The 27,102-nt window shown below is 51.3% G+C and overlaps 1 protein-coding gene across 1 annotated transcript in view; it reads right to left on the minus strand.

The window, feature by feature from the left end:
- The window catches only part of OBSCN (obscurin, cytoskeletal calmodulin and titin-interacting RhoGEF), a 131,585-nt gene that overhangs the window by 83,396 nt on the left and 21,087 nt on the right, over positions 1-27,102 (minus strand). Inside the window, exons 13-35 of the mRNA XM_076068730.1 lie at positions 26,823-27,101; positions 26,427-26,693; positions 24,698-24,976; positions 24,302-24,568; positions 21,004-21,282; positions 20,608-20,874; positions 17,281-17,559; positions 16,885-17,151; positions 16,235-16,306; positions 15,847-16,119; positions 13,557-13,823; positions 12,681-12,947; positions 12,137-12,249; positions 11,791-11,944; positions 11,529-11,690; positions 11,266-11,370; positions 10,801-11,103; positions 9,907-10,182; positions 9,261-9,539; positions 8,470-8,739; positions 7,644-7,925; positions 6,821-7,090; positions 5,549-5,815 (exon numbers count right to left, since the gene is read on the minus strand). Of these exons, the coding sequence (XP_075924845.1) occupies positions 5,549-5,815; positions 6,821-7,090; positions 7,644-7,925; positions 8,470-8,739; positions 9,261-9,539; positions 9,907-10,182; positions 10,801-11,103; positions 11,266-11,370; positions 11,529-11,690; positions 11,791-11,944; positions 12,137-12,249; positions 12,681-12,947; positions 13,557-13,823; positions 15,847-16,119; positions 16,235-16,306; positions 16,885-17,151; positions 17,281-17,559; positions 20,608-20,874; positions 21,004-21,282; positions 24,302-24,568; positions 24,698-24,976; positions 26,427-26,693; positions 26,823-27,101 (5,544 nt within the window). The remainder of the gene's footprint in view (positions 1-5,548; positions 5,816-6,820; positions 7,091-7,643; positions 7,926-8,469; positions 8,740-9,260; positions 9,540-9,906; positions 10,183-10,800; positions 11,104-11,265; positions 11,371-11,528; positions 11,691-11,790; positions 11,945-12,136; positions 12,250-12,680; positions 12,948-13,556; positions 13,824-15,846; positions 16,120-16,234; positions 16,307-16,884; positions 17,152-17,280; positions 17,560-20,607; positions 20,875-21,003; positions 21,283-24,301; positions 24,569-24,697; positions 24,977-26,426; positions 26,694-26,822; position 27,102) is intronic.

A 27,102-nucleotide genomic window follows, 5' to 3' on the forward strand; every position in this document is an offset into this window, starting at 1 on the left:
ATGACACTTCACGTATTTGTGGTTTGTATATGGATGAAAAAATATATCCATGTTTACCTTTGACTTTGAGAACTGCACAAGTGTGGTCATCTCCAGTGTCACAACCATATCCCCCTGCATCTCCAGGGTCCACATCATGAATGATGAGGGTCGCTATTTTTCCTTCCTGCTTTATCTCATATTTATCGCTGGGATGGAGTAAAGTGGAGTCCTTTTTCCACACGACTTCCACAGCAGTTTTGGAAAGCTGACAAGTAAGAGTGGCACTTCCAAGCTCATTAGCTTCCTGATCTTCTAGGTGTTCTTTAATAAGTACTGGAGCTTCTGTAGGTCAGATATCACCTTGTAAATATCCTAATTCCAAATAATAGCTACCAAATCAAAGTCACTTGGGAATTCCCAAGGGGTTCCATTCCGAAATATTTCTATCATTTCGTTGAAGTAAACAAAAATAATATCGAGTACCCTTTTAGGTTTTCTAAACATTTACAGTGGAATAAAAATGTACATACAGCGTAAAAGTATGATTGGGTGTTAATGGATGTATACATTGCTTACAAACGAATACAATCATATAGTAATTATACGAATGGAACGCTGATGTGTTAATGTTCAAAAAGACAATTCATGAAAATGGGTAATTTTATATTTTCAACATCTCCATTCGCTTCACCTTACCTTTGACATTGAGAACTGCAGAGGTGTGGTCATCTCTAGTGTCACAGTCATATTTCCCTGCATCTCCAGGTTCCACATCATGAATGATGAGCTTCGCTATTTTTCCTTCCTGCTTTATCTCATATTTAACGCTGGGATGGAGTAAAGTGGAGTCCTTTTTCCACACGACTTCCACAGCAGGTTTGGAAAGCTGACAAGTAAGAGTGGCACTTCCAAACTCATCGGCTTCCTGGTCCACCAAGCCTTCTGATATTTTAACAGGGGCTTCTGTTGGTATACATTTGAAAAGTAAATTGTTTAATTATTTCAAAATGAAATATCACGTATTTGTGGTTTGTATATGGATGAAAAAATATATCCATGTTTACCTTTGACTTTGAGAACTGCACAAGTGTGGTCATCTCCAGTGTCACAACCATATCCCCCTGCATCTCCAGGTTCCACATCATGAATGATGAGCTTCGCTATTTTTCCTTCCTGCTTTATCTCATATTTATCGCTGGGCTGGAGTAAAGTGGAGTCCTTTTTCCAAGCGACTTCCACAGCAGGTTTGGAAAGCTGACAAGTAAGAGTGGTACTTCCAAACTCATCGGCTTCCTGGTCCACCAAGCCTTCTGATATTTTAACAGGGGCTTCTGTTGGTATACATTGGAAAAGTAAAGTGTTTAATTATTTCAAAATGAAACTTCACGTATTTGTGGTTTGTATATGGATAAAAAAAATATATCCATGTTTACCTTTGACTTTGAGAACTGCACAAGTGTGGTCATCTCTAGTGTCACAACCATATTCCCCTGCATCTCCAGGTTCCACATCATGAATGATGAGCTTCGCTATTTTGCCTTCCTGCTTTATCTCATATTTATCACTGGGATGGAGTAAAGTGGAGTCCTTTTTCCAAATCACTTCCACAGCCGGTTTGGAAAGCTGACAAGTAAGAGTGGCACTTCCAAACTCATCAGCTTCCTGATCTTCTAGGTGTTCTTTAATAAGTACTGGAGCTTCTGTAGGTCAGATATCACCTCGTAAATATCCCCATTCCAAATAATAGCTACCAAATCAAAGTCACTTTGGAATTCCCATGGGTTTCCATTCCGAAATATTTCTATCATTTCGTTGAAGTAAACCAAAATAATATTGAGTAACCTATTAGGTTTTCTAAACATTAACAGTGGAATAAAGCTGTATATACAGCATAACAGTATGATGGGTATTAATGGATGGATACATTGTTTACAAACGAATACAATCATATAGTAATAATATGCATGGAACGATGATGCGTTAATGTTCAAAAAGACAATTCATGAAAATGGGTAATTTTATATTTTCAACATCTCCATTCGCTTCACATTACCTTTGACATTGACAACTGCACTGGTGTGGTCATCTCCAGTGTCACAGTCATATTTCCCTGCATCTCCAGGTTCCACATCATGAATGATGAGCGTCGCTATTTTTCCTTCCTGCTTTATCTCAGATTTGTCGCTCGGATGGAGTAACGTGGAGTCCTTTTTCCAAACGACTTCCACAGCCGGTTTGGAAAGCTGACAAGTAAGAGTGGCACTTCCAAACTCATTAGCTTCCTGATCTTCTAGGTGTTCTTTAATAAGTACTGGAGCTTCTGTAGGTCAGATATCACCTCGTAAATATCCTCATTCCAAATAATAGCTCCCAAATCAAAGTCACTTGGGAATTCCCATGGGGTTCCATTCCGAAATATTTCTATCATTTCGTTGAAGAAAACCAAAATAATATCGAGTACCCTGTTAGGTTTTCTAAACATTTACAGTGGACTAAAAATGTATATAAAGCGTAAAAGTATGATTGGGTATTAATGGATGTATACATTGCTTACAAACGAATACAATCATATAGTAATAATATGTATGGAACGATGATGCATTAATGTTCAAAAAGACAATTCATGAAAATGGGTAATTTTATATTTTCTACATCTCCATTCGCTTCACATTACCTTTGACTTTGAGAACTGCACAAGTGTGGTCATCTCCAGTGTCACAGTCATATTTCCCTGCATCTCCAGGTTCCACATCATGAATGATGAGCTTCGCTATTTTTCCTTCCTGCTTTATCTCATATTTATCGCTGGGATGGAGTAAAGTGGAGTCCTTTTTCCACACAACTTCCACAGCAGGTTTGGAAAGCTGACAAGTAAGAGTGGCACTTCCAAACTCATCGGCTTCTTGGTCCACCAGGCCTTCAGACATTTTAACAGGGGCTTCTGTTGGTATACATTTGAAAAGTAAATTGTTTATTATTTGAAAATGAGACTTCACGTATTTGTGGTTTGTATATGGATGAAATAATATATCCATATTTACCTTTGACTTTGAGAACTGCACAAGTGTGGTCATCTCTAGTGTCACAACCATATTCCCCTGCATCTCCCGGCTCCACATCATGAATGATGAGCTTCGCTATTTTTCCTTCCTGCTTTATCTTATATTTATCGCTGGGATGGAGTAAAGTGGAGTCCTTTTTCCAAACGACTTCCACGGCCGGTTTGGAAAGCTGACAAGTAAGAGTGGCACTTCCAAACTCATTAGCTTCCTGATCTTCTAGGTGTTCTTTAATAAGTACTGGAGCTTCTGTACATCAGATATCACCTCGTAAATATCCTCATTCCAAATAATAGCTACCAAATCAAAGTCACTTGGGAATTCCCATGGGGTTCCATTCCGAAATATTTCTATCATTTCGTTGAAATAAACCAAAATAATATCGAGTAACCTGTTATGTTTTCTAAATATTTACAGTGGAATCAAAATGTATATACAGCGTAAAAGTATGAATGGGTATTAATGGATGGATACATTGTTTACCATCGAATACAATCATATAGTAAAAATACGCATGGAACGATGATGCGTTAATGTTCAAAAAGACAATTCATGAAAATGGGTAATTTTATATTTTCAACATCTCCATTCGCTTCACATTACCTTTGACATTGAGAACTGCACTGGTGTGGTCATCTCCAGTGTCACAGTGATATTTCCCTGCATCTCCAGGTTCCACATCATGAATGATGAGCTTCGCTATTTTTCCTTCCTGCTTTATCTCATATTTATCGCTGGGATGGAGTAAAGTGGAGTCCTTTTTCCAAGCGACTTCCACAGCAGGTTTGGAAAGCTGACAAGTAAGAGTGGCACTTCCAAACTCATGAGCTTCCTGATCTTCTAGGTGTTCTTTCATAAGTACTGGAGCTTCTGTAGGTCAGATATCTCCTCGTAAATATCCTGATTACAAATAATAGCTACTAAATGAAAGTCACTGGGAATACCCATGGGGTTTCATTCTGAAATATTTATATCACTTCGTTGAAGTAAACCAAAATAATATCTACCAACCTGTTAGGTTTTCTAAACATTTACAGTGGAATAAAAATTTAATATACAGTGTAAAAGTATGAATGGGTATTAATGGATGGACACATTGCTTACAAACGAATACAATCATATAGTAATTACGCGCATGGAATGCTGATGCGTTAATGGTCAAAAAGACAATTCATGAAAATCGGTCATTTTATATTTTCAACATTCCATATGCTTAACCTTACCTTTGACTTTGAGAACTGCACAAGTGTGGTCATCTCCAGTGTCACAGTCATATTTCCCTGCATCTCCAGGTTCCACATCATGAACGATGAGCTTCGCTATTTTTCCTTCCTGCTTTATCTCATATTTATCGCTGGGCTGGAGTAAAGTGGAGTCCTTTTTCCAAGCGACTTCCACAGCCGGTTTGGAAAGCTGACAAGTAAGAGTGGCACTTCCAAACTCATCAGCTTCCTGATCTTTTACGTGTTCTTTAATAAGTACTGGAGCTTCTGTAGGTCAGATATCACATTGTAAATATCCTGATTACAAATAATAGCTATTAACTTAAAGTCTTGATTTGAAGCTTTCGTGATAGCAGGAATCCATACTCTTTGGTTCTTTCGGTAAAGTCACGTAGGTATAAAATAAAATAAATCACGACGTTTCGATCGCAACACAAGCGGTCCTCCTCAGGTGGAAAAAATATAATCCAGCAGTGGAACTGCTGAACCAGCGAGAGAGCTGTTACAACAAGGAGGTTATATATGTGGCGTTGGGCAAGCAAGCGGGGTCTGAGCTGGAAAGTAATTCCATTCACGGACCCAAGCACGTCAGTTGTGTTAATGGGGGAGATTAGGGAGAGAGAGATTAGGGAGGGAGATTAGCATGAATGAGCTTCCTTCACCGCATAAGAGTATAATGCCCGCATATGCACACAACAGCAGTGTTAATGAGACATTAGCACCATGAGAATGCAATCCAAAGGACGTGAACATGAGAGTGCAATCCAAAGGACATGTGAGCATGAGAGTGGAATCCAAAAGACATGTGAGCACGAGAGGTGCAATCCAAAGGACATGTGAGCATGAGAGTGCAATCCAAAGGACATCTGAGCATAAGAGTGCAATCCAAATGACATGTGAGCATGAGAGTACAATCCAAAGAAACGTCGTGATTTATTTTATTTTATACCTACGTGACTTCACCGAAAGAACCAAAGAGTATAAATTAAAGTCACTGGGAATACCCATGGGGTTCCATTCTGAAAGATTTATATCATTTCGTTGAAGTTAACCAAAATAATATCCAGCAACCTGTTAGGTTTTCGAAAAATGTACAGTGGAATCAAAATTAATATACAGCGTAAAAGTATGAAGGGATATTAATGGATGGATACATTGTTTACAAACTAATACAATCATATATTAATTATACGCATGGAACGCTGATGCGTGAATGTTCACAAACGACAATTCATTAAAATGGGTAATTTTATATTTTCAACATCTCCATTCGCTTCACCTTACCTTTGACACTGAGAACTGCAGAGGTGTGGTCATCTCCAGTGTCACAGTCATATTTCCCTGCATCTCCAGGTTCCACATCATGAATGATGAGCTTCGCTATTTTTCCTTCCTGCTTTATCTCATATTTATCGCTTGGCTGGAGTAAAGTGGAGTCCTTTTTCCAAGCGACTTCCACAGCAGGTTTGGAAAGCTGACAAGTAAGAGTGGCACTTCCAAACTCATCGGCTTCCTGGTCCACCAGGCCTTCCTTGATCAGGACCGGGGCTTCTGTTGATAAAGTTGTAACCAAGCTGAACAAAATATTGTAATACAAGCCTCATCAAAACCTTGCATATATAACCGTTATTGTATATGTAAACACACACATGATAAAAAAAAAAATATATTGAAAAAATCTATCCTCTCTCGTGTTGGGACTGTGTCCTGCGTACGAGCTTTGACTATATGCCTACTTTAACACGTACGTTTCCAGCACGTTAGCACACATTTTCACAATGGGTGTAACAAATCTGGATGGTCTGTTGCTCGGTCTTCTTCCTCTGATTTCTTTCGCCTTGTTGTGGTGTGCAGTGTGTGCGCACGTGGGTTGAATTCTCGATACTCTTTCAGTCTCTGTATTTGATAGATGTAAATAACACATCATTATCTTTTCCCCCTTTCATGTGAGCACTGCTGAGGTCTTGTCATCTCCAGTGTCACATCCATACTCTCCTGCATCACCAGGGTTCAACTTGTGGATTGCAAGCGTCGCCAAAAACCCCTCTCGGCTGATGGAATATTTTGGACCGGGGAAAATAATGCAACTGCCCTTCCTCCAATCAACGTTTCCCAACAGCTTTGAAAGCTGAGAGCTGAGAATAGACCTTCTGGTCTTCCAGGGCAGTACATACCCACACCGGCACTTCTGTCGTCAAACTACAATTTTAAATTACATTTCATAACATTGAATGCTTTCGAATATTGTCTAACTTCACACTATTATGGTTACCGAAGTGCTAGAGATCACGTTAAAATTGGCCTAATTGGGCTTCCAAGGTGCCTGCCCAGCGTGGACGAGTAGACCAACGTGCTCCCTAGAGGCTCTCCCTAGAGCTCTCTCCAGTGGAGATCCTTCTGTGCAGCAGTGGCGTGTGCGAGCATTTGCAGGGCTGCACCTTTATCTTTGCGCTTCACCTCTCAATTTTGGCTTCCACTATTCTAACTCGCAGCGCATTCAAGAACTGCCAAAATTCGTGCAATAAACTGCGCTGCGTCTCTGGCCAGGGCCATTACCTTTGATGGTGAGCCTCGCTGACGAGGAGATAGTCCTGGCCACAAATCTGACGTCGCCACTCTCCTCTGGTATGAGGTTCTTGAGGAGCAGGGTGTTGCTCCTCCCCCTGCAACCGATCTCTGCCCGTCCTCCTGGCAGCAGCTCCGAGCCGTTGAGCAGCCAGCGGCAGCCGTCGATGGCCTCGTGCGAGAGCTCGCACACGAACAGGGCGCTCTCCTCCTCCATCACCTCTTGGCTTTCCAACTCCCTGGTTATCGTCAGCTTCAATTCTATGAAGACAAAAAAACGCATACAAGACCCTGAATCGATTTTAATGATAGCGCAAGCGCTCTGAGTAATGAAATGACGTTGCTGTTCATTATAAGGCAAAGGTCAGTGCTTTTCGGTGGTGATTAAGTTGAGTACTAATGAGTTGCATTCACCGTATTCAATGCCACTTACATTGATGACACATTGTACAGTGAGGTCGTGATGTGACTTGGATACGAATTCTCGCTCGAGATCCAAAGTGGTCCAAAAGACACAAGTAGCTCATGAACTGCACCTCGATGAGCACAGTTGGCTATGTACGGTGGGAAAGAAGTTCAATATACATACAACACAAATTCCCATATGATAATGCAGATCGTGATGTGACACATCGAGAATAATGATGGAGTGGCAGCCACTGGGGAGATGGAGCGATGAAATTGGCTGGAAGACCGCATCGCGAAAGACGGCGGCAGCGTGGGGAGGCCTTCATCCAGCAGTGGATTGACCACGGCAGACAACGACGATCACAATATCGGACGCGGCGCAATCCCCGTAACGCTCTGACCGCACCTTGCACGCGCAGGGTCGCGGTCGTGCTGGCGTCCCCCGCGCGGCACGAGTAGGAGCCCGCATCCTCGCAGCGCAGGGCGCGCACCAGCAGGCACAACGAGCGCCCGGCGTGCACCACCTCGTACTTGTCGGACGACACGAGCGGCCGGGAGAAGCGACCTCCGCGCCACTCCACGCCGACGCCAGGCGGCGCGTCGCGTGACAGCGAGCACCGCAGCTCCGCCGTGCCCTGCTCTTCCCCAAGCACGTCCTGCAGTTCTTGCTCGAATGCCAAGGGTTCCTCTGCAGGCGGGGGGGGGAGGTGTTGACAGTAAATAGATTCGTTAGCATGGCCCGAGGTGCGGATTTTTATTTTGAACATGCAATGGGACACTCGGCTAGCCGACCACACGTGTTACGGCGTGAGATATCCTACCCGGTGCCTGCCAAAAGATGGCAGATGCCGCTCGCAACTTCATTCCGTCCTGTACGTTGACCGACTTACTGGTGACTGCAGTGCATCTGCTGACGATACGCATTAACCATAGCGTCCACGTGGAACACTAAGAGTGTTTTTTCAGCCCAAACCTCATGGACGGTGATTTTCATGGACATAGACCCGTGTTGGGTTGCCATCTCTCCCAGAATGATAAAAGTGCCGTTTTTTTCAGTTCAAAAACACCAACCAAGGAAATGTATTTACGTCACGTTCTCCCCTCTTCCGGGATCGTGAGATCTTCTTCTTCTCCTCATGATATCTTAGCAGCTGTTTTTGTAACTCAGAGGTCGCAACCTTTAGACCCGGGGCAGCCGCGTCCACAGCGCTCCGATCCAACTGAAAGCTCACCCTTCACGTGCAACTGGGCCGTCTGTTCGACGCCCTCTGCCCGGAAGGTGATGGTGCCAGCGTCCTCCGTCGTGAGGTTGCTCAGCTTGAGCGCGTGGCAGCGCCCGTCCCGCGAGATCTCCGTGGCCTCGCCCGGCACGAGCTGCACGTCGTTCAGGAGCCACTCAGCGTCGTCCGCGTCACCGCGGGAGAGCTCACAGCGGAACACCGCGGTGCCCTTCTCCTCCGCGTCAACATCTCCCATGGCCCGGGTCACTCGCACGTCGCGCCCTGATTCGCGGGGAAACAGAGGGCATCTCCTGTAAACCTCGTGGCCGCACAGCGAGGCGGCGGGTTCCGTTACCTCTCTCGGTATTCGCGAGGAGGGAGACGTTCTAGAGATGCGCGTGAATCGGAAATTTCGCGGATAATGAATTACCTTAAATGAATAAGTTATTAAATACATGAAAATTATCATCACACCATTTTTTTGTATTGCTTATAATAAATATAAAGTAAATAAAAATGAATATTAAAGTATTCAATAATTATTTATCAATGAACTTACCTCATCCCACCGCTTTATCTCATCACTTTATCTCATCACTTAAACTCGCATCACTTTCTCGCATCACATTCTCTCTCATCGCTTTATGTCATCACTCTCTCTCGATGCAGCCGTGCATCGGGTCCCAGGTTACGAATTCGCGGATCGCCACAAATCGCGGGTGGCAAGTTCGCGAACGATGAGGGAGCACCGCGCTCCACGAACGCCTGCGGGCACGACACGCGCGGGCGGCCCGGTGCCCCACCTCGCACGGTTAGGACGGCGGCGGTGCTGGTCCCGCCGGCCCGGCACGAATACTCCCCCGCGTCGTCTTGGTGCACTCGGCGGATCGTGAGGCACGCTCTGCCGGCCTCCTGCACCATGTGATGCTTGCTCGAGGGGTTCAGGGCAACGCGGCCGTGGAACCAGGTGACGGAGGGGAGCGGGGCGGTGTTGGCTCGATGGAACGCGCAGGAGATCGTCACGTCTTCTCTTTCCGTCACTTCCGTGTCCGCAAGTCCGCTCGACACCTCCAAAGGTGCCTCTGCGGGGTCACAAAAGATTGGAGAACTGATGAACAAAAACCATCGCTGAAATATTGTTAACATTGCCTGTATGTACAAATATACAGTATGATATGAATACGTTCATTATAAGATTGTACAATCTACCTCAATGGAACCAATAAAACTCGATTTAACGATCAACCTCTTTTTTTAACTTGAACAACAACAAAAAACGCCGCTTATACCACACCGCGTTCGTTCAATTTCAAACTCATACGGAATGATCACCATGGCCAATTTTGACAATAATAAGGAAAAGGCATGAAGCCAAGCGGCGCGTGGAGGTCAAGCGGCGTGTGCGGACCGCGCCTGCACGGCCGCCCCTGCCGGCGACGGTGTCCGTACCGTGTACCGTGAGCACCGCGGCCGTCGATGCCTTCCCGGCGCGGAAGGTGACGGTGCCGGACATGGAGGGGCACGCGACGGGGATGACGACGCGGTGCACGCGGCCGTCCCGCTCCACCGTGGCGAGCCCCGGGAACGCCGCGCTCAGCTCCACGCCGTTCAGCGTCCACCGCGCCGCCTTCACCCGCTCGGCCGATACCTCGCACTCGAGCGTAACGCCCCCCGGCTCGGTCGCCTCCACGTCGTGCAGCGGCCGCACCACGCGGATCTCGGGCTCTGCTCGTCACGCGCCACACCAGGCCGGAGAATTAGCGGCTCGGCGATGAGGGGAGAGACATGCTGGGCAATAATAACGGCGAGCATCCAGTTGAGTCCATTCGACCCTCCTCACCATGAATCAATCAGCTAGGAAGGACGTGCATTTTTTAAGCACAATAGCCTTGGTCATTTATTTCCTGCACCTCCAATCAGCACGGTTGGCTACTTAAGGTGTGGAAGAAGTTCAACATACATATCCTTTGGTGCTCTACAATGCACCTAACTTTTAAAAACACCGACACGGATGACAAGAGTGGTGTTTTTGACGATTTCGACGATAGAGGCACAACACCGTCGCGACATATTCACTGATGCATCATGTGTCCGCATTCTAAGTCTACACAGACAGCCATTTTGTCAATCCACTGCTCGGCGAGGGCCTCTACACCGCGTGGATCGTGGCGTTTATTTGACCATACTTCACCACACTGGTCAGCGTGGGTCGGTGAAATCAAAGAGCACAGACGCAGAGTACAACAATGGGTGTTGCCGCGCCGCAACGTTAGCCCCTGCGTGTCAACAGAACGACGCTTGGTCCGCGCATCGACAAGCGCTGACGAAGCCTCGGCCTATTACCCTCGACGAGGAGGCTCGCCGAAGTCCTGTCGTCCGCGGCGTCGCACGTGTAGCGGCCTTCGTCGGAGAAGCGAGAGTCTTGCACGACGAGCCGCCGGTAGCAGCCGTCGGCGACCGCCCGGACGCGAGGCGCCTCGTCTCCCGCCTCGTCTCCCGTGTCCCCATCGTCGAGAATCAGCTCCTCGTCACCGCGCAACCACCGCACGGCGGCGCTCGCGCGGGACACCTGGCACTCCAGCACCACTCGGTGGCCCTCCATGGCGACCTTTTCCCGGAGGCCTTTCACGAACCGCACCGGCAGCTCTGCGTGGAACGACCGGGACACGGGGGAGTTTGTAGCACGGCCCGATAATGTATGTGTATGTATGTATGTTGAACTTCTTTCGCACCATTTGTAGCCAACCGTGCTAATCGGAGGTGTGGGAAAGATTTCTGCTTCGATTATATTTGTTAAAGTGAAGTTACCTTTTACTTTCAACGTCGCCGTGGACGCTGCATTCTCTGCGGTGAATGTTATGTCTCCTGCGTCGTCTGTCGTCACGTTACTCAGCAGAAGCGTGTAAGTTCTCGCTGCCAAAACAAATCACGCCTCACTTTGTGCAACATTCAACAAATGCACTTCGTGCAAAACAAACTTGTGCCCACATCCAGTGAATTAAAATTAAAAAAATAAAATCAATTACCGAGGAAGCAAACCGGGGCGTCTCGTACGTTTCACGCTGCGTTACCTTCCCGACGCATCTTGATCCGTGGATCGGCACGGAAAGGCTTTCCATCTCGGAGCCAGCAGCCGTCCACCTCGTCGTGCGAAACCTCGCACGTGAAGGCGGCGTCCTCCTTCTCGCGCACCTCCACGCTCGCCAGCGGACGCACGAACTGCACGTCGCGCGCTGCGGCGCGAGAGAGGGCGCGCGTCAGGGGACAAACGACCCGGCGGAACGACGCCCCGCGGGAACCCGCGCTCGTGCTCGACCTCGCTCGTGGCATTACCGTGGACCGTGAGAGTGGCGGCGGTGACTTGGTCGCCGGCCCGGCATGCGTACGAGCCGCTGTCTCCGATCTCGGCGCGTGGCACCACGAGGCTGCGCTTGCGGCCCTGTGCAAGGATGCGGTGCCTCTTGCCGGGCTTCAGCTCCGCGTCGTCCTGGACACACGCAGACGTCCATTTGATAACTAATGGACATCACCGTGATTGTGTGGGGACGAACCGGAACGTGACTTTTGCGGTCGCCAATGTAAAAAAAAACCACGCCGTCCTTCGGTGGCTCTGCCTTTGCAATGTAGAGAATCCAAAAGTTACGTTCTAAGTTTAGGCTGACGCGCGACACCGCTTTACCTTGAACCATTTGACCTCGGCATTGGCCTTGGAGACTTCGCACTCCAAACTGGCGCTGCTCTTCTCCGGACAGCGCACGTCGAGCAGCTGCCTGGTGAACGTCACCGCGGGTTCTGCATACCGCGCATTCGCGCCGTCGGGGCGAGGGTAGGGGGGCATTCCGCGGCGCTAAGTCATCGGCGCTAATTCGCCCTTCGCGCTGCAAAAAAAATCCACGTCGTACGAACCCCGCTACCATCGTCAGGGACGTCGTGGTGAGGTGTTGACTGCCTCGCCTGGTATACAGGAGGTCGTGGGCTCGATCTGTACCCTGACGCCTGCTGCTGTATATTTGGAGTTTGCGCGTCTCTTTCTCCACGGTCGTGTGGATTTTTCTCAGGGTCCTCCACTTTTTCCCTCCACATTTAGAATCAACATCACGCGTTTAAGATTATTCGGCCACCATAAATTTCCACGTAAACCACTGCGGGAGATCTATATAGTTAAAGTGGGGCCTCACCTGATAAAATAAAAAATAGCTCGTCGTTTTAGTTTATAGTCTCACCCGTGACGGTGAGCCTGGCCGAGGAGCGGATCCCCTCCGCCTCGAAGGCGACGATGCCGGAGTCGTCGAGGCGCAGCGCCGACAGCGTGAGGGTGTGAGTCTTGCCGGCGACGGCCGGGCGGCACCGGGCGCTCGGCTTGAGCTCGGTGCGATCGCGCCACCAGCGCGCCGCCACGTCGGCGTGCGACAGCTCCAGCTGGAAGGTGGCGGCCTCCGTGGCCGTCGCCGTCGCCGGCTCCAGGCCCCGCACGATCCGCACATCACGGGCTGAGCCGGCAGAGGAGCACGAGGTTATTATTATTATTACTGTTCACAGTAAACATTTTCAGCACTCAAATCCACTGCTGAATCACGGCATCCCTACTTTGTCGGTCATGGGGGTTGTTAGGCCATCCTTCACCATGACTGATTGAGAAATCACTCGCCACTGATATCAGTCGCGGCTGGGAATCTAACTCAGGCAGCCGGATTCATAGCGCAGTGCGCTAACCACTGTGCCACAGCACACCCACAATATTATTTTTAAAAACCTCACTCACATCACACATCATTTACAGTCCACGCAGTTGTTAACATAGCTTACAACTAATTATAATTACAACATTTGACTGCAATGGTGCTTTTTAAGAGAGGCTATTGAAAGGCATTGAATGTCCAAAAAGTATCACACTTAAAATCTAAAACCGCTAATATTTTAACCCAAATCATAACCATACGGCATACATTTTTAACTGCAACAATATCGGCGTAAACACACACACACACCGCCAAATGAATCTGGGGATTCTCAAAATCCGAACGCGCAGGGGACTCTCGACGGAGCGACAGCGCGGGGGGCGCTCGCTGGCACGGGCGGCCCGCCGCAGTGGCACTCACGTTCCACGCGCAGCCTGGCCTGGCTCTTGTCGTGCAGCGTCTCGCAGGAGTAGAGGCCGCCGTCGGCCGCGCGGACGCCCGCGATGAGGAGGGAGCGGCGGGGCCCCTGGGCGTCGAGGCGCATGCGCTCGTCCGCGTTGAGCACCACGCCGTTGCGCATCCAGCGCACCTCGGCCTCGGCGGAGGAGACCTCCACCTCCAGCGCCGCGTCGGCTCTCTCCTCCACCACGAGCGGCTCCAGCCCGCGCACAAACCGCACCGTCGCCTCTGCGCGTGCACGTGGTGTGTGTGTGTGTGTAGTGCGGTGTGTGGTGTGTAGTGTGTGGTGTGTGCAGTGTGTGTGGTGTGCATGTGTGGCGTGCACGTGTGTGTATGTGGGGTGTGTGTGGTGTGTAGCATGTGTGGTATATGTGTAGTGTGTGTGTGTGCGTGTGCGGATACACGTACGAATAAGCTAATTTAAGCCACAATCTGGGCAACTACACTCTGCATATTACTCAATTTGGCATGGCTGACAGAACCCTTGCGTAGAGTTTTTATCAAAGTGAGGGTCAAGTGAAGTGCCCAGAGCAACTCCAAGCTGGTGGTCCTGAAACCTAATTGCTGTACTGCCTCCTGCCCTGCAGTGTCTCATGCCCACGAAGATTCCATCTCTGCGTTATCACGTTAACACCTAGAAGTAGTAACGACGCATCCAGTCGTTGACGAGGGCCCGTCCGTTGCGTGGGAATGGAGCGATGAAAACTGCTTGCGGTGCAGACGCCAGATGGGCTGTGACATCGCAAGACCCTTAGAGGCGGCGACAGCTTGAGGAGGCCTTGGTCCATCAGTGGATAGATCGTGGCTGATGATGATATCATTCTATGTGGCTGATGATGATGTCATTGTATGTGGCTGATGATGATGTCATTGTATGTGGCTGTTTCAGGTGATCCTGGCTGCCATTAGAGCTTACATCCATTCCAAACTGGTGAAGAAGAATCACGACAACGCACTGCACTCTAACGAGTCATTCACTCTGGGAGGAGGCAGGAAGGGGGTGAATATAACAGGGTGGTGATACAGGGCATGGGCATTAATGGCATTAATATTAATGATGAATTGTGATTGGACGCGGGAGTGAACAGCGTTCGCTGGGGAGGAGCGGCCGGGTAACGAGCGTGGCTCTCAGCGTAGGTGACGGTGAGCGTGGCTCTCAGCGTGGGTGACGGTGAGCGTGGCTCTCAGCGTGGGTGACGGTGAGCGTGGCTCTCAGCGTGGGTGACGGTGAGCGTGGCTCTCAGCGTGGGTGACGGTGAGCGTGGCTCTCAGCGTGGGTGACGGTGAGCGTGGCTCTCAGCGTGGGTGACGGTGAGCGTGGCTCTCAGCGTGGGTGACGGTGAGCGTGGCTCTCAGCATGGGTGACGGTGAGCGTGGCTCTCAGCGTGGGTGACGGTGAGCGTGGCTCTCAGCGTGGGTGACGGTGAGCGTGGCTCTCAGCGTGGGTAACGGTGAGCGTGGCTCTCAGCGTGGGTGACGGTGAGCGTGACTCTCAGCGTGGGTCCCGTGGCTGTCACCGACGATGCCGCCGAGTGGTTTACGAAGCGGCCACATGCCAACACGAGCAGCTGCCCCTCCTATTTTCGTCGCATTACAACTCTGGCAGTAATGCGATGATGAGCATCCAGGCTCAGGGGGACAGGAGGCAGAAGAAGCATCGTCTACAAAGGCGCTTTAACAGGTTCCCCGAGACGGGCGTTAGCTCGGGTGTTCAATCCTCCAGTGGTGAACGCACGCTCACTTCTGTTGCCAAATTTATCGTTGGACGTGAAACCCAAAGTACTCACCGTTGAGTTACGTCTGCAGGGCTCGTACGATAAATGTGTTTTCATTTACGTGCGCAGTGACGGATTTATTCATTAATAAGATTTGTAATGTGCGCAAAAAGGACATTCAGGTGCAAAAAATACAAAAAACGTGTGGTGTCAGATAATGTTTTAGAGAATATCTTTCACACTAAAGCGAAATAATCTCAGTAAAGTTCGATCACATCCTCCGCGAGAAGTAAGACCAAGGTGTCCGTGTGTTGCCTAAACTCGTGATGAATTCCCCTCCCAGGATGCCAAGTTCGATGGCTGTACTCTCTGAGCATTGCACTCTCCGTTGAACTAAAGTGGTCAAATCTCTGCGTTTTAATATTCCCCGTGCCTCGTTAACGGCATGCACGGAGAAGGAGGAAACTCTGGAGGGGCCGACAGTACAAAGGTAGTCACGCAAACAAAGCGACCGTCCCACGAGGTCAAGTGCCGACCTTGAACGTGCAGTCGGGCAGTGGAGCGGACCCTCCCGTCGGCGAGCGCGCAGATCTCTCCGGAGTCGACCAGCTGGAGGGGCCGGAAGGCCACGCTGTGCCAGGGCGGCTCGCTCGAGATGAAGACGCGGGGGCCCGGCCGCAGCGGCGTCGCCCCGCGCAGCCACTCGACGGGGACGTCGGGCGGCGACACGCAGCACTTGAACGTCGCCTCCTCGCCCTCCAGCGCCGTGAGGCTCTTGAGGTCCGTGATGAAGGAGACCGCGCGCGGCGCTGCCGGTCGCGCACGGAGACACCGGCGGCTTGAACCTCGATGACTGTGATAGCACTGAGGTGTTAAAAGAGCTGGCGGAGTAATATGAAAATGTAAAAACTTAATTGAGGGTACCATCAGTTGTGACCTTGATGTCCTCAGGGGGGCGTGAGCTCATCTCCGTCTTGCTCAACTTAGTTGCAATCTCTGGAGAAAAGTAAAACAAAGGAGGGACGATCACACGCGTTCTATTCGCAGGTTAGGAGTGCACGTGCATGCGCTGAAGGGAAGCCGCACGACTCCGCGTCCTACGGATGCCGCACAGATGGCGACGCCAGATTGCGGTGACTGCGGCCATCCAGAATGGATCATGGATCATAGACCGACTCAATGCCCCATTCACAAACACGAAGCAGGAGGCGTCATCACGATGCCCTCCGCTACTCGTGATGTAATAATCTGGATCAACCACCTCGATGTTACATCGCAGTTCTTTCAACATCAGCCACGTGAAGAAGACTTCAGAAACTCGTTCTATTTCTTTAAATCTACTTCATACCTTACTGTACGTGTTATTTTATTGGCAGCCAATGCACCAACCTCAGAAGAGCAACGACAAAATAATTCCGTTTACTCTGCACAGTAAACACGTGGACGTATAATGCACTACAGCGAATATCCTGTGATCCGTGACCCTATTATATGTTATTCCTAATATTTTGTGCATCAAAAAGAACCACGATGCTGTAAGTGCAGATATGTGTTGAGTGGGTGATGAGCCGCACCTTGGACGGTGACGGTGGCGCGGGTAGCCCCGTCGGGCGTCTCACACGAGTACTCTCCGCCGTCCTCCGGCCCCGCGCCAACGATGGTGAGCGTGCGCGCCGCTCCGTCAGACGCGAAGCGGTGCCTCTTGCCGGGCCGCACCTTCACCCCGTCCTTCTTCCACTCCACGTCGCCCGCCTCCCGGCTCAGCCTGCAGCGCAGCACCAGAGGCTCCCCCGCCGCGCCCCGCACGTCCGTCAGCGGCGTCGAGAACAGCAGCGGGGGCTCTGTGTCCACGGGGGGGAAGGGCGGGGGGAGACGCACGCTCGGCGAGGGGGCAGCGGCGCAAGCAAAGGCGGAGGCGGCGCTCGGCGACGAGTCCCGCTGGCTGGCGGGCAGCGGCGGCGCGGCCTCACCCTTGACGCTGACGCTGAAGCCCACGGCGTCTCCGTCCGTGCGGCAGCCGTAGGACGCGGAGTCGTGCGGCTGGGCCTGCTGGATGACCAGGCGCCTCGCCAGCCCGTCGCTCTCCAGCCTCACGCCCCTGGCCGGCGCCGCCAGCTCCTGCCCGTCCCTCAGCCACGTGACCGCGGCGTCCGCTCGGGACACCTCGCAGCTCAGCACCACCCGCTCCCCGGGGGCCACGTGCCACTCCGTCTGGGCGTCCGGGCGCCTGTGGAATGTGGCTGGCGGCTCTAGGGGATCAACAATACAACATGTATGACCACATTGAATTGTAAAAAAATATATCAAAACTACATAGTGCCTTTTGCAAAATGAGCAAAATGTATTTCGTAACATTCGGTTTTGTCTTCACAAATGATTGCTATGAATGCGATTCTGTAGTTGGCAGAGGGGCATTTAGCCTGGTGTACCACCCTGCTTATGCAGTGTTTCTACCATTTCCAAGACAGAGTGCTCCATTCAGCTTAAATGTCTCTCATACTCTTTGGTTTTATTCTGTAAAGTCACGTAGATAAAGTAAAACAAAATAAAACAATTAAATCACGACATTTCGGAGGCAACACAAGCTTCCGTCTTCAGGTGGAAAAGTCAACGCAGAATATCTGTGTCAGGAGCACAGTTCAGAGACGACCTTGGATTATGTATAGGTTAAGGGAGGGGGGAGGAGTCAGTAAGGGGGCGTGGGTGGGTGGGAGGGCTGGGCTAAGCAGCCTTTTGATAGAATGCTGCGGGTAACACCCACTTCTCAAAGCTCACATCAAAGGGCCCCTCGATGTGGGCTCACATCAAAGGGTCCCCCGGTGCGAGCTCACATCAAAGGGCTCCCCGATGCGAGCTCTCTGTGAACGCGATCAAAGGGCCTATGATATACAACCACTGAGGAATGGCTGTACAAAAAATTGAAAGGCAGCTAACGTTTCACTTGATTTAAAACATCTTTCCAGTGATTACTCAATTTGAAACCATCCTCTCGGTTGAAGTTGTGTCTATGTTTGTAAATCTGGATGACCTCGTGGACAAACCTCTGATAATAGCCGGTAGGTTTGCAGAGCACCTTGGTGTCGGAGAAGACAATATCATGATCACCAACAGCGTTGTAACAATGATTAGCTATGGCAGAATAATTCGTTTTGCCGTGTTTCAAATCTGATTTGTGCTCGCGGATTCGGTCAGAGAGATGTCATTTTGTCTCCTGGATATAAGTCCCCACAGGTACAACTCAATTTGTAAACACCGGGGTATTGTAGGTCAGGAATCACATCCTTTACTGACGGGATCAGATCGCAGATTTTGTGCACTGTGTTGAACCGGACCTGGATCTTGTGTTTATTTAGAATTTTGGAAATCTTTTTAGTAACGCCTGATGTGAGCCCTTTGATGTGAGCTCGCACCGGGGGACCCTTTGGTGTGGGAGTACATCGAGAGGCCCTTTGATGTGAGCCCTTTGATGTGAGCTCGCACCGGGGGACCCTTTGATGTGAGCCCACATCGGGGGGCCCTTTGATGTGAGCTTTGAGAAGTGGGTGTTACCCGCAGCATTCTATCAGAAGTCTGCTTAGCCCAGCCCTCCCACCCACCCACGCCCCGTTACTGACTCCTCCTCCCTCCCTTAACCTGTATATAATCCAAGGTCGTCTCTGAAATGTGCTCTTGACACAGATATTCTGCGTTGACTTTTCCACCTGAAGACGGAAGCCTGTGTTGCCTCCGAAACGTCGTGATTTCATTGTTTTATTTTGGTTTATTTTATCTACGTGACTTTACCGAATAAAACCAAAGAGTATGAATCCTTGCAGTCACGAAAGCTTAAAATCTAGAATTAAATGTCTCTCCCCTACCATGTGAATAACTCCCAGCATCTGTAAGTTCTCCCTATCAGATACCCTATTGCATAGGCTGCAAGTAAGTGCACCATGCTCAGAGCAGATGTGACAAGACAAGGGCAGTGACGTGGCCTAGCAGTGTTCAACGCTCTTTGCTGAAGTTTGCAGCTCAAATGTGTAGTGAGTCCAATTGAGTCGCAGACGTTATTCTTTAGAGGCATCACATTTATTGTTACACGTATATACAAAGGGGTAACTGCCCCTTTACCAGATACAGCCTGGGGTGGTGACCACCCAGCTAACTACACTATACATAGGAGTTACAGCTACGAAGGGTCAGACCCTCACTCGGGTCCCCGGCCACGTGTTGATGCCTCATAGGACGTAAAACTTCCAGCTTGTAAACGGGGAGCTTCCAGCTTGTAGAACGAAGAGACCCCAGTCCCTCTCAGGGACCCACCTTAAATCCTCACGGGTCGGGGCCAGCTCCGCCCAGGCCCCGCCCTCCTTCTCGAGCGTTCTTGCTCCCTCTCGATCCCTTTTGAGAGCTCTCCCTGGACACATGATGACCCCCTAGCCTCCCCACCTGGGGCCATCTCTGTGGACACTCTGGATCACGTGTCTACGGGTTCAACCAGAATGCCATGGCCTGGGGCAACCCTGTCCCTGGGCTGACACTCTCCCGCTCCCCATGGTGGGAGCCCGCACTACACGCTATGCGTAGTGCCCGCGCAATCCCAGCGCTCACCAAGCCCCGCTAGGGCTGGTACTACACCCCCCTACGGGGTGTACGTGATGACGGTGCATTGCACTGTGCTGTGCTAGAGACGGCCTCACACAGCAACCCACCCGGTACTGTCCGTGACATAAGTACATCGCACGCCACGGCCCTCCCGGGCCGGCACCATACAGTGACATCTCTGATGTCACTATAAATCTTGCAGGTTGCCATGGTTAATGCTGCCGCGTGTATTAGCGATGATAAAGAATACTACTTGACCACCTGATTCAGTGTATCATAGAGATCACGTGACGTGATTTAAAGAAGGGCAGGCCATTGTACGCCGGCGTTATGGTGCGAATTTGCTGATTTCAAAAAAGTAACTCGCAAATAACTTGATTGTCAAACACACGGCAATCCCCGCTCCGCTAGTCTGAAAACTTTACGGGACAGCCCTCAAAGAAGTCTTGAAACTCAGTGAGGCTCTCTAGGATAAACAAATGAAAAAACAAGAATACTAATAATAATTACTCAGATTTCATCTGAAAAATACACATGCGTCTTGATTGCAATTTAAAGAGCAGTTTTGTTTTTGCATGTGAGAAAAAGAAACTAAGACACATTAGCAATAACCAGTCCAACATATTTAATCCATTTAAATCAAAATGCCGTGATGCTCGACCCACAGAAACCTTGTAAGTGCCGGCATCTTCTGAGTGGGTGATGAGCCGCACCTTGGACGGTGACGGTGGCGCGGGTGGCCCCGTCGGGCGTCTCACACGAGTACTCTCCGCCGTCCTCCGGCCCCGCGCCCGCGATGGTGAGCGTGCGCGCCGCTCCGTCAGACGCGAAGCGGTGCCTCTTGCCAGGCCGCACCTTCACCCCGTCCTTCTTCCACTCCACGTCGCCCGCCTCCCTGCTCAGCCTGCAGCGCAGCACCAGAGGCTCCCCCGCCGCGCCCCGCACGTCCGTCAGTGGCGTCGAGAACAGGAGCGGGGGCTCTGTGTCCACGGGGGGGAAGGGCGGGGGGAGACGCACGCTCGGCAAGGGGGCAGCGGCGCAAGCAAAGGTGGAGGCGGCGCTCGGCGACGAGCCCCGCGGGCTGGCGGGCAGCGGCGGCGCGGCCTCACCCTTGACGCTGACGCTGAAGCCCACGGCGTCCCCGTCCGTGCGGCAGGCGTAGGACGCGGAGTCGTGCGGCTGGGCCTGCTGGATGACCAGGCGCCTCGCCAGGCCGTCGCTCTCCAGCCTCACGCCCCTGGCCGGCGCCGCCAGCTCCTGCCCGTCCCTCAGCCACGTGACCGCGGCGTCCGCTCGGGACACCTCGCAGCTCAGCACCACCCGCTCCCCGGGGGCCACGTGCCACTCCGTCTGGGCGTCCGGGCGCCTGTGGAATGTGGCTGGCGGCTCTAGGGGATGAACAATACAACATGTATGACCACATTGAATTGTAAAAAAATATATCAAAACTACATAGGGCCTTTTGCAAAATGAGCAAAATGTATTTCGTAAGATTCGGTTTTGTCTTCACAAATGATTGATATGAATGCGATTCTATAGTTGACAGAGGGGCATTTAGCCTGGTGCACCACCCTGCTTATGCAGTGTTTCAACCATTTCCAAGACAGAGTGCTCCATCCAGCTTAAATGTCTCTCATACTCTTTGGTTTTATTCTGTAAAGTCACGTCGATAAAATAAAACAAAATAAAACAATTAAATCACGACATTTCAGAGGCAACACAAGCTTCCGTCTTCAGGTGGAAAAGTCAACGCAGAATATCTGTGTCAGGAGCACTGTTCAGAGACGACCTTGGATTATGTATAGGTTAAGGGAGGGGGGAGGAGTCAGTAAGGGGGCGTGGGTGGGTGGGAGGGCTGGGCTAAGCAGCCTTTTGATAGAATGCTGCGGGTAACACCCACTTCTCAAAGCTCACATCAAAGGGCCCCTCGATGTGGGCTCACATCAAAGGGTCCCCCGGTGCGAGCTCACATCAAAGGGCTCCCCGATGCGAGCTCTCTGTGAACGCGATCAAAGGGCACTATGATATACAACCACTGAGGAATGGCTGTACAAAAAATTGAAAGGCAGCTAACGTTTCACTTGATTTAAAACATCTTTCCAGTGATTACTCAATTTGAAACCATCCTCTCGGTTGAAGTTGTGTCTATGTTTGTAAATCTGGATGGCCTCGTGGACAAACCTCTGATAATAGCCTGTAGGTTTGCAGAGCACCTTGGTGTCGGAGAAGACAATATCATGATCACCCACAGCGTTGTAACAATGATTAGCTACGGCAGAGTAATTCGTTCTGCCGTGTTTCAAATCTGATTTGTGCTCGCGGATTCGGTCAGAGATATGTCATTTTGTCTCCCCGATATAACAGTCCCCGCAGGTACAACTCAATTTGTAAACACCGGGGTATTGTAGGTCAGGAATCACATCCTTTACTGACGGGATCAGATCGCGGATTTTGTGCACTGTGTTGAACCGGACCTGGATCTTTTGTATGTTTAGAATTTTGGAAATCTTTTTAGTAACGCCTGATGTGAGCCTTTTGATGTGAGCTCGCATCGGGGGACCCTTTGGTGTGGGAGCACATCGAGAGGCCCTTTGATGTGAGCCCTTTGATGTGAGCTCGCACCGGGGAACCCTTTGATGTGAGCCCACATCGGGGGGCCCTTTGATGTGAGCTTTGAGAAGTGGGTGTTACCCGCAGCATTCTATCAGAAGGCTGCTTACCCCAGCCCTCCCACCCACCCACTCCTGTTACTGACTCCTCCTCCCTCCCTTAACCTCTATATAATCCAAGGTGGTCTCTGAAATGTGCTCCTGACACAGATATTCTGCGTTGACTTTTCCACCTGAAGACGGAAGCTTGTGTTGCCTCCGAAACGTCGTGATTTCATTGTTTTATTTTGGTTTATTTTATCTACGTGACTTTACCGAATAAAACCAAAGAGTATGAATCCTTGCAGTCACGAAAGCTTCAAATCTAGAATTAAATGTCTCTCCCCTACCATGTGAATAACTCCCAGCATCTGTAAGTTCTCCCTACCAGATACCCTATTGCATAGGCTGCAAGTAAGTGCACCATGCTCAGAGCAGATGTGACAAGACAAGGGCAGTGACATGGCCTAGCAGTGTTCAACGCTCTTTGCTGAAGTTTGCAGCTCAAATGTGTAGTGAGTACAATTGAGTCGCAGACGTTATTCTTTAGAGGCACCACATTTATTGTAACACGTATATACAAAGGGGTAACTGCCCCTTTACCAGATACAGCCTGGGGTGGTGACCACCCAGCTAACTACACTATACATAGGAGTTACAGCTACGAAGGGTCAGACCCTCACTCGGGTCCCCGGCCACGTGTTGATGCCTCATAGGACGTAAAACTTCCAGCTTGTAGACGGGGAGCTTCCAGCTTGTAGAATGAAGAGACCCCTGTCCCTCTCAGGGACCCACCTTATATCCTCCCGGGTCAGGGCCGGCTCCGCCCTCGGCCCCGCCCGCCTTCTCGAGCATTCTAGCTCCCTCTCGATCCCTTTTGAGAGCTCTCCCTGGACACATGATCACCCCCTAGCCCCCCCACCTGGGGCCTTCTCTGTGGACACTCCGGATCACGTGTCTACGGGTTCAACCAGAATGCCATGGCCAGGGGCAACCCTGTCCCTGGGCTGACACTCTCCCGCTCCCCATGGTGGGAGCCCGCACTACACGCTATGCGTGGTGCCCGCGCAATCCCAGCGCTCACCAAGCCCCACAAAGGGCTGGTACTACACCCCCCTACGGGATGTACGTGATGACGGTGCATTGCACTGTGCTGTGCTAGAGCTGGCCTTACACAGCAACCCATACGGTGCTGTCCGCGACGTAAGGACATCACACGCCACGGCCCTCCCGGGCCGGCACCATACAGTGACATCCCTGATGTCACTACAAATGTAGCAGGTTGCCCTGGTTAATGCTGCCACATGTATAAGCGATGATAAAGAATACTACTCGACCACCTGATTCACAGTGTATCATAGAGATCACGTGATGTTATTTATGGTGGGAATTTGCTGATTTAAAAAAGTAACTCGCAAATAACTTGATTGTCAAACACACGACAATCCTCGCTCCGCTAGTCTGAAAAATTTACGGGACTGCCCTCAAAGAAGTCTTGAAACTCAGTGAGGCTCTCTTGGATAAACAAATGAAAAAACAATGCTAATGATAATTACTCAGATTTGATCTGAAAAATACACATGCGTCTTGATTGCAATTTAACGAGTATTTTTGTTTTTGCATGTGAGAAAAAGAGACTAAGACACATTAGCAATAACCAGTCCAACATATTTAATTCATTTAAATCAAAATGCCATGATGCTCAACCCACAGAAACCCTGTAAGTGCCGGCATCTTCTGAGTGGGTGATGAGCCGCACCTTGGACGGTGACGGTGGCGCAGGTGGCCCCGTCGGGCGTCTCACACGAGTACTCTCCGCCGTCCTCCGGCCCCGCGCCAGCGATGGTGAGCGTGCGCGCCGCTCCGTCAGACGCGAAGCGGTGCCTCTTGCCGGGCCGCACCTTCACCCCGTCCTTCTTCCACTCCACGTCGCCTGCCTCCCGGCTCAGCCTGCAGCGCAGCACCAGAGGCTCCCCCGCCGCGCCACGCACGTCCGTCAGCGGCGCCGAGAACAGCAGCGGGGGCTCTGTGTCCACGGGGGGGAAGGGCGGGGGGAGACGCACGCTGGGCGAGGGGGCAGCGGCGCAAGCAAAGGGGGAGGCGGCGCTCGGCGACGAGTCCCGCGGGCTGGCGGGCAGCGGCGGCGCGGCCTCACCCTTGACGCTGACGCTGAAGCCCACGGCGTCCCCGTCCGTGCGGCAGGCGTAGGACGCGGAGTCGTGCGGCTGGGCCTGCTGGATGACCAGGCGCCTCGCCAGCCCGTCGCTCTCCAGCCTCACGCCCCTGGCCGGCGCCGCCAGCTCCTGCCCGTCCCTCAGCCACGTGACGGCGGCGTCCGCTCGGGACACCTCGCAGCTCAGCACCACCCGCTCCCCGGGGGCCACGTGCCACTCCGTCTGGGCGTCCGGGCGCCTGCGGAACGTGGCTGGCGGCTCTAGGGGATCAACAATACAATATGTATGACCACGTTGAATTGTAAAACAACATATCAAAACTATATAGTGCCTTTTGCAAAATGAGCAAAATGTATTTCATGACATTCGGTTTTGTCTTCACAAATTTTTGCTATGAATGTGATTCTATAGTTGGCAGAGGGGCATTTAGCCTGGTGTACCACACTGCTTATGCAGTTTTTCTACCATTTCCAAGACAGAGTGCTCCGTACAGCTTAAATGTCTCTCCCCTACCATGTGAATAACACCCAGCATCTGTAAGGTCCCCCTACGAGATAGCCTATTGCATAGGCTGCAAGTAAGTGCACCATGCTCAGAGCAGATGTGACAAGACAAGGACAGTGACGTGGCCTAGCAGTGTTCAACGCTCTTTGCTGATGTTTGTAGCTCAAACGTGTAGTGAGTCCAATTGAGTCGCAGACGTTATTCTTCAGAGGCAGCACATTTATTGTTACACGTATATACAAAGGGATAACTGCCCCTTTACCAGATACAGCCTGGGGTGGTGACCACCCTTTGAGAGCTCTCCCTGGACACGTAATCACCCCCTAGCCCCCCCACCTGGGGCCATCTCTGTGGACACTCTGGATCACGTGTATACGGGTTCAACCAGAATGCCATGGCCAGGGGCAACCCTGTCCCTGGGCTGACACTCTCCCGCTCCCCATGGTGGGAGCCCGCACTACACGCTATGCTTGGTGCCCATGCTATCTCAGCGCTCACCAAGCCCCACAAAGGGCTGGTACTACACCCCCCTACGGGGTGTACGCGATGACGGTGCATTGCACTGTGCTGTGCTAGAGCTGGCCTCACACAGCAACCCACCCGGTGCTGCCCGCGACGTAAGGACATCGCACGCCGCGGCCCTCCCGGGCCGGCACCATACAGTGACATCCCTGATGTCACTACCAATGTAGCAGGTTGCCCTGGTTAATGCTGCCGCGTGTATTAGCGATGATAAAGAATACTACTCGACCACCTGATTCACAGTGTATCATAGAGATCACGTGATGTTATTTAAAGAAGAGCAGGCCATTGTACGCCGGCGTTATGGTGCAAATTTGCTGATTCAAAAAAAGTAACTCGCAAATAACTTGATTGTCAAGCACACGACAATCCTCGCTGCGCTAGTCTGAAAAATTTACGGGACTGCCCTCAAAGAAGTTTTGAAACTCAGTGAGGCTCTCTTGGATAAGCAAATGAAAAAACAAGAATACTAATAATAATTACTCAGATTTGATCTGAAAAATACACATGCATCTTGATTGTAATTTAACGAGCATTTTTTTTTGCATGTGAGAAAAAGAGACTAAGACACATTAGCAATAACCAGTCCAACATATTTAATCCATTGAAATCAAAATGCCATTATGCTCGACCCACAAAAACCCTGTAAGTGCCGGCATCTTCTGAGTGGGTGATGAGCCGCACCTTGGACGGTGACGGTGGCGCGGGTGGCCCCGTCGGGCGTCTCACACGAGTACTCTCCGCCGTCCTCCGGCCCCGCGCCAGCGATGGTGAGCGTGCGCGCCGCTCCGTCAGACGCGAAGCGGTGCCTCTTGCCGGGCCGCACCTTCACCCCGTCCTTCTTCCACTCCACGTCGCCCGCCTCCCGGCTCAGCCTGCAGCGCAGCACCAGAGGCTCCCCCGCCGCGCCACGCACGTCCGTCAGCGGCGCCGAGAACAGCAGCGGGGGCTCTGTGTCCACGGGGGGGAAGGGCGGGGGGAGACGCACGCTCGGCGAAGGGGCAGCGGCGCAAGCAAAGGCGGAGGCGGCGCTCGGCGACGAGTCCCGCGGGCTGGCGGGCAGCGGCGGCGCGGCCTCACCCTTGACGCTGACGCTGAAGCCCACGGCGTCTCCGTCCGTGCGGCAGGCGTAGGACGCGGAGTCGTGCGGCTGGGCCTGCTGGATGACCAGGCGCCTCGCCAGCCCGTCGCTCTCCAGCCTCACGCCCCTGGCCGGCGCCGCCAGCTCCTGCCCGTCCCTCAGCCACGTGACGGCGGCGTCCGCTCGGGACACCTCGCAGCTCAGCACCACCCGCTCCCCGGGGGCCACGTGCCACTCCGTCTGGGCGTCCGGGCGCCTGCGGAATGTGGCTGGCGGCTC

This window comes from Petromyzon marinus, chromosome 2 (genome assembly GCF_048934315.1).
Source record: "Petromyzon marinus isolate PM22_M1 ecotype Great Lakes invasive population chromosome 2, UKy_Petmar_22M1.pri1.0, whole genome shotgun sequence".
NCBI classification, from domain to species: domain Eukaryota; kingdom Metazoa; phylum Chordata; class Hyperoartia; order Petromyzontiformes; family Petromyzontidae; genus Petromyzon; species Petromyzon marinus.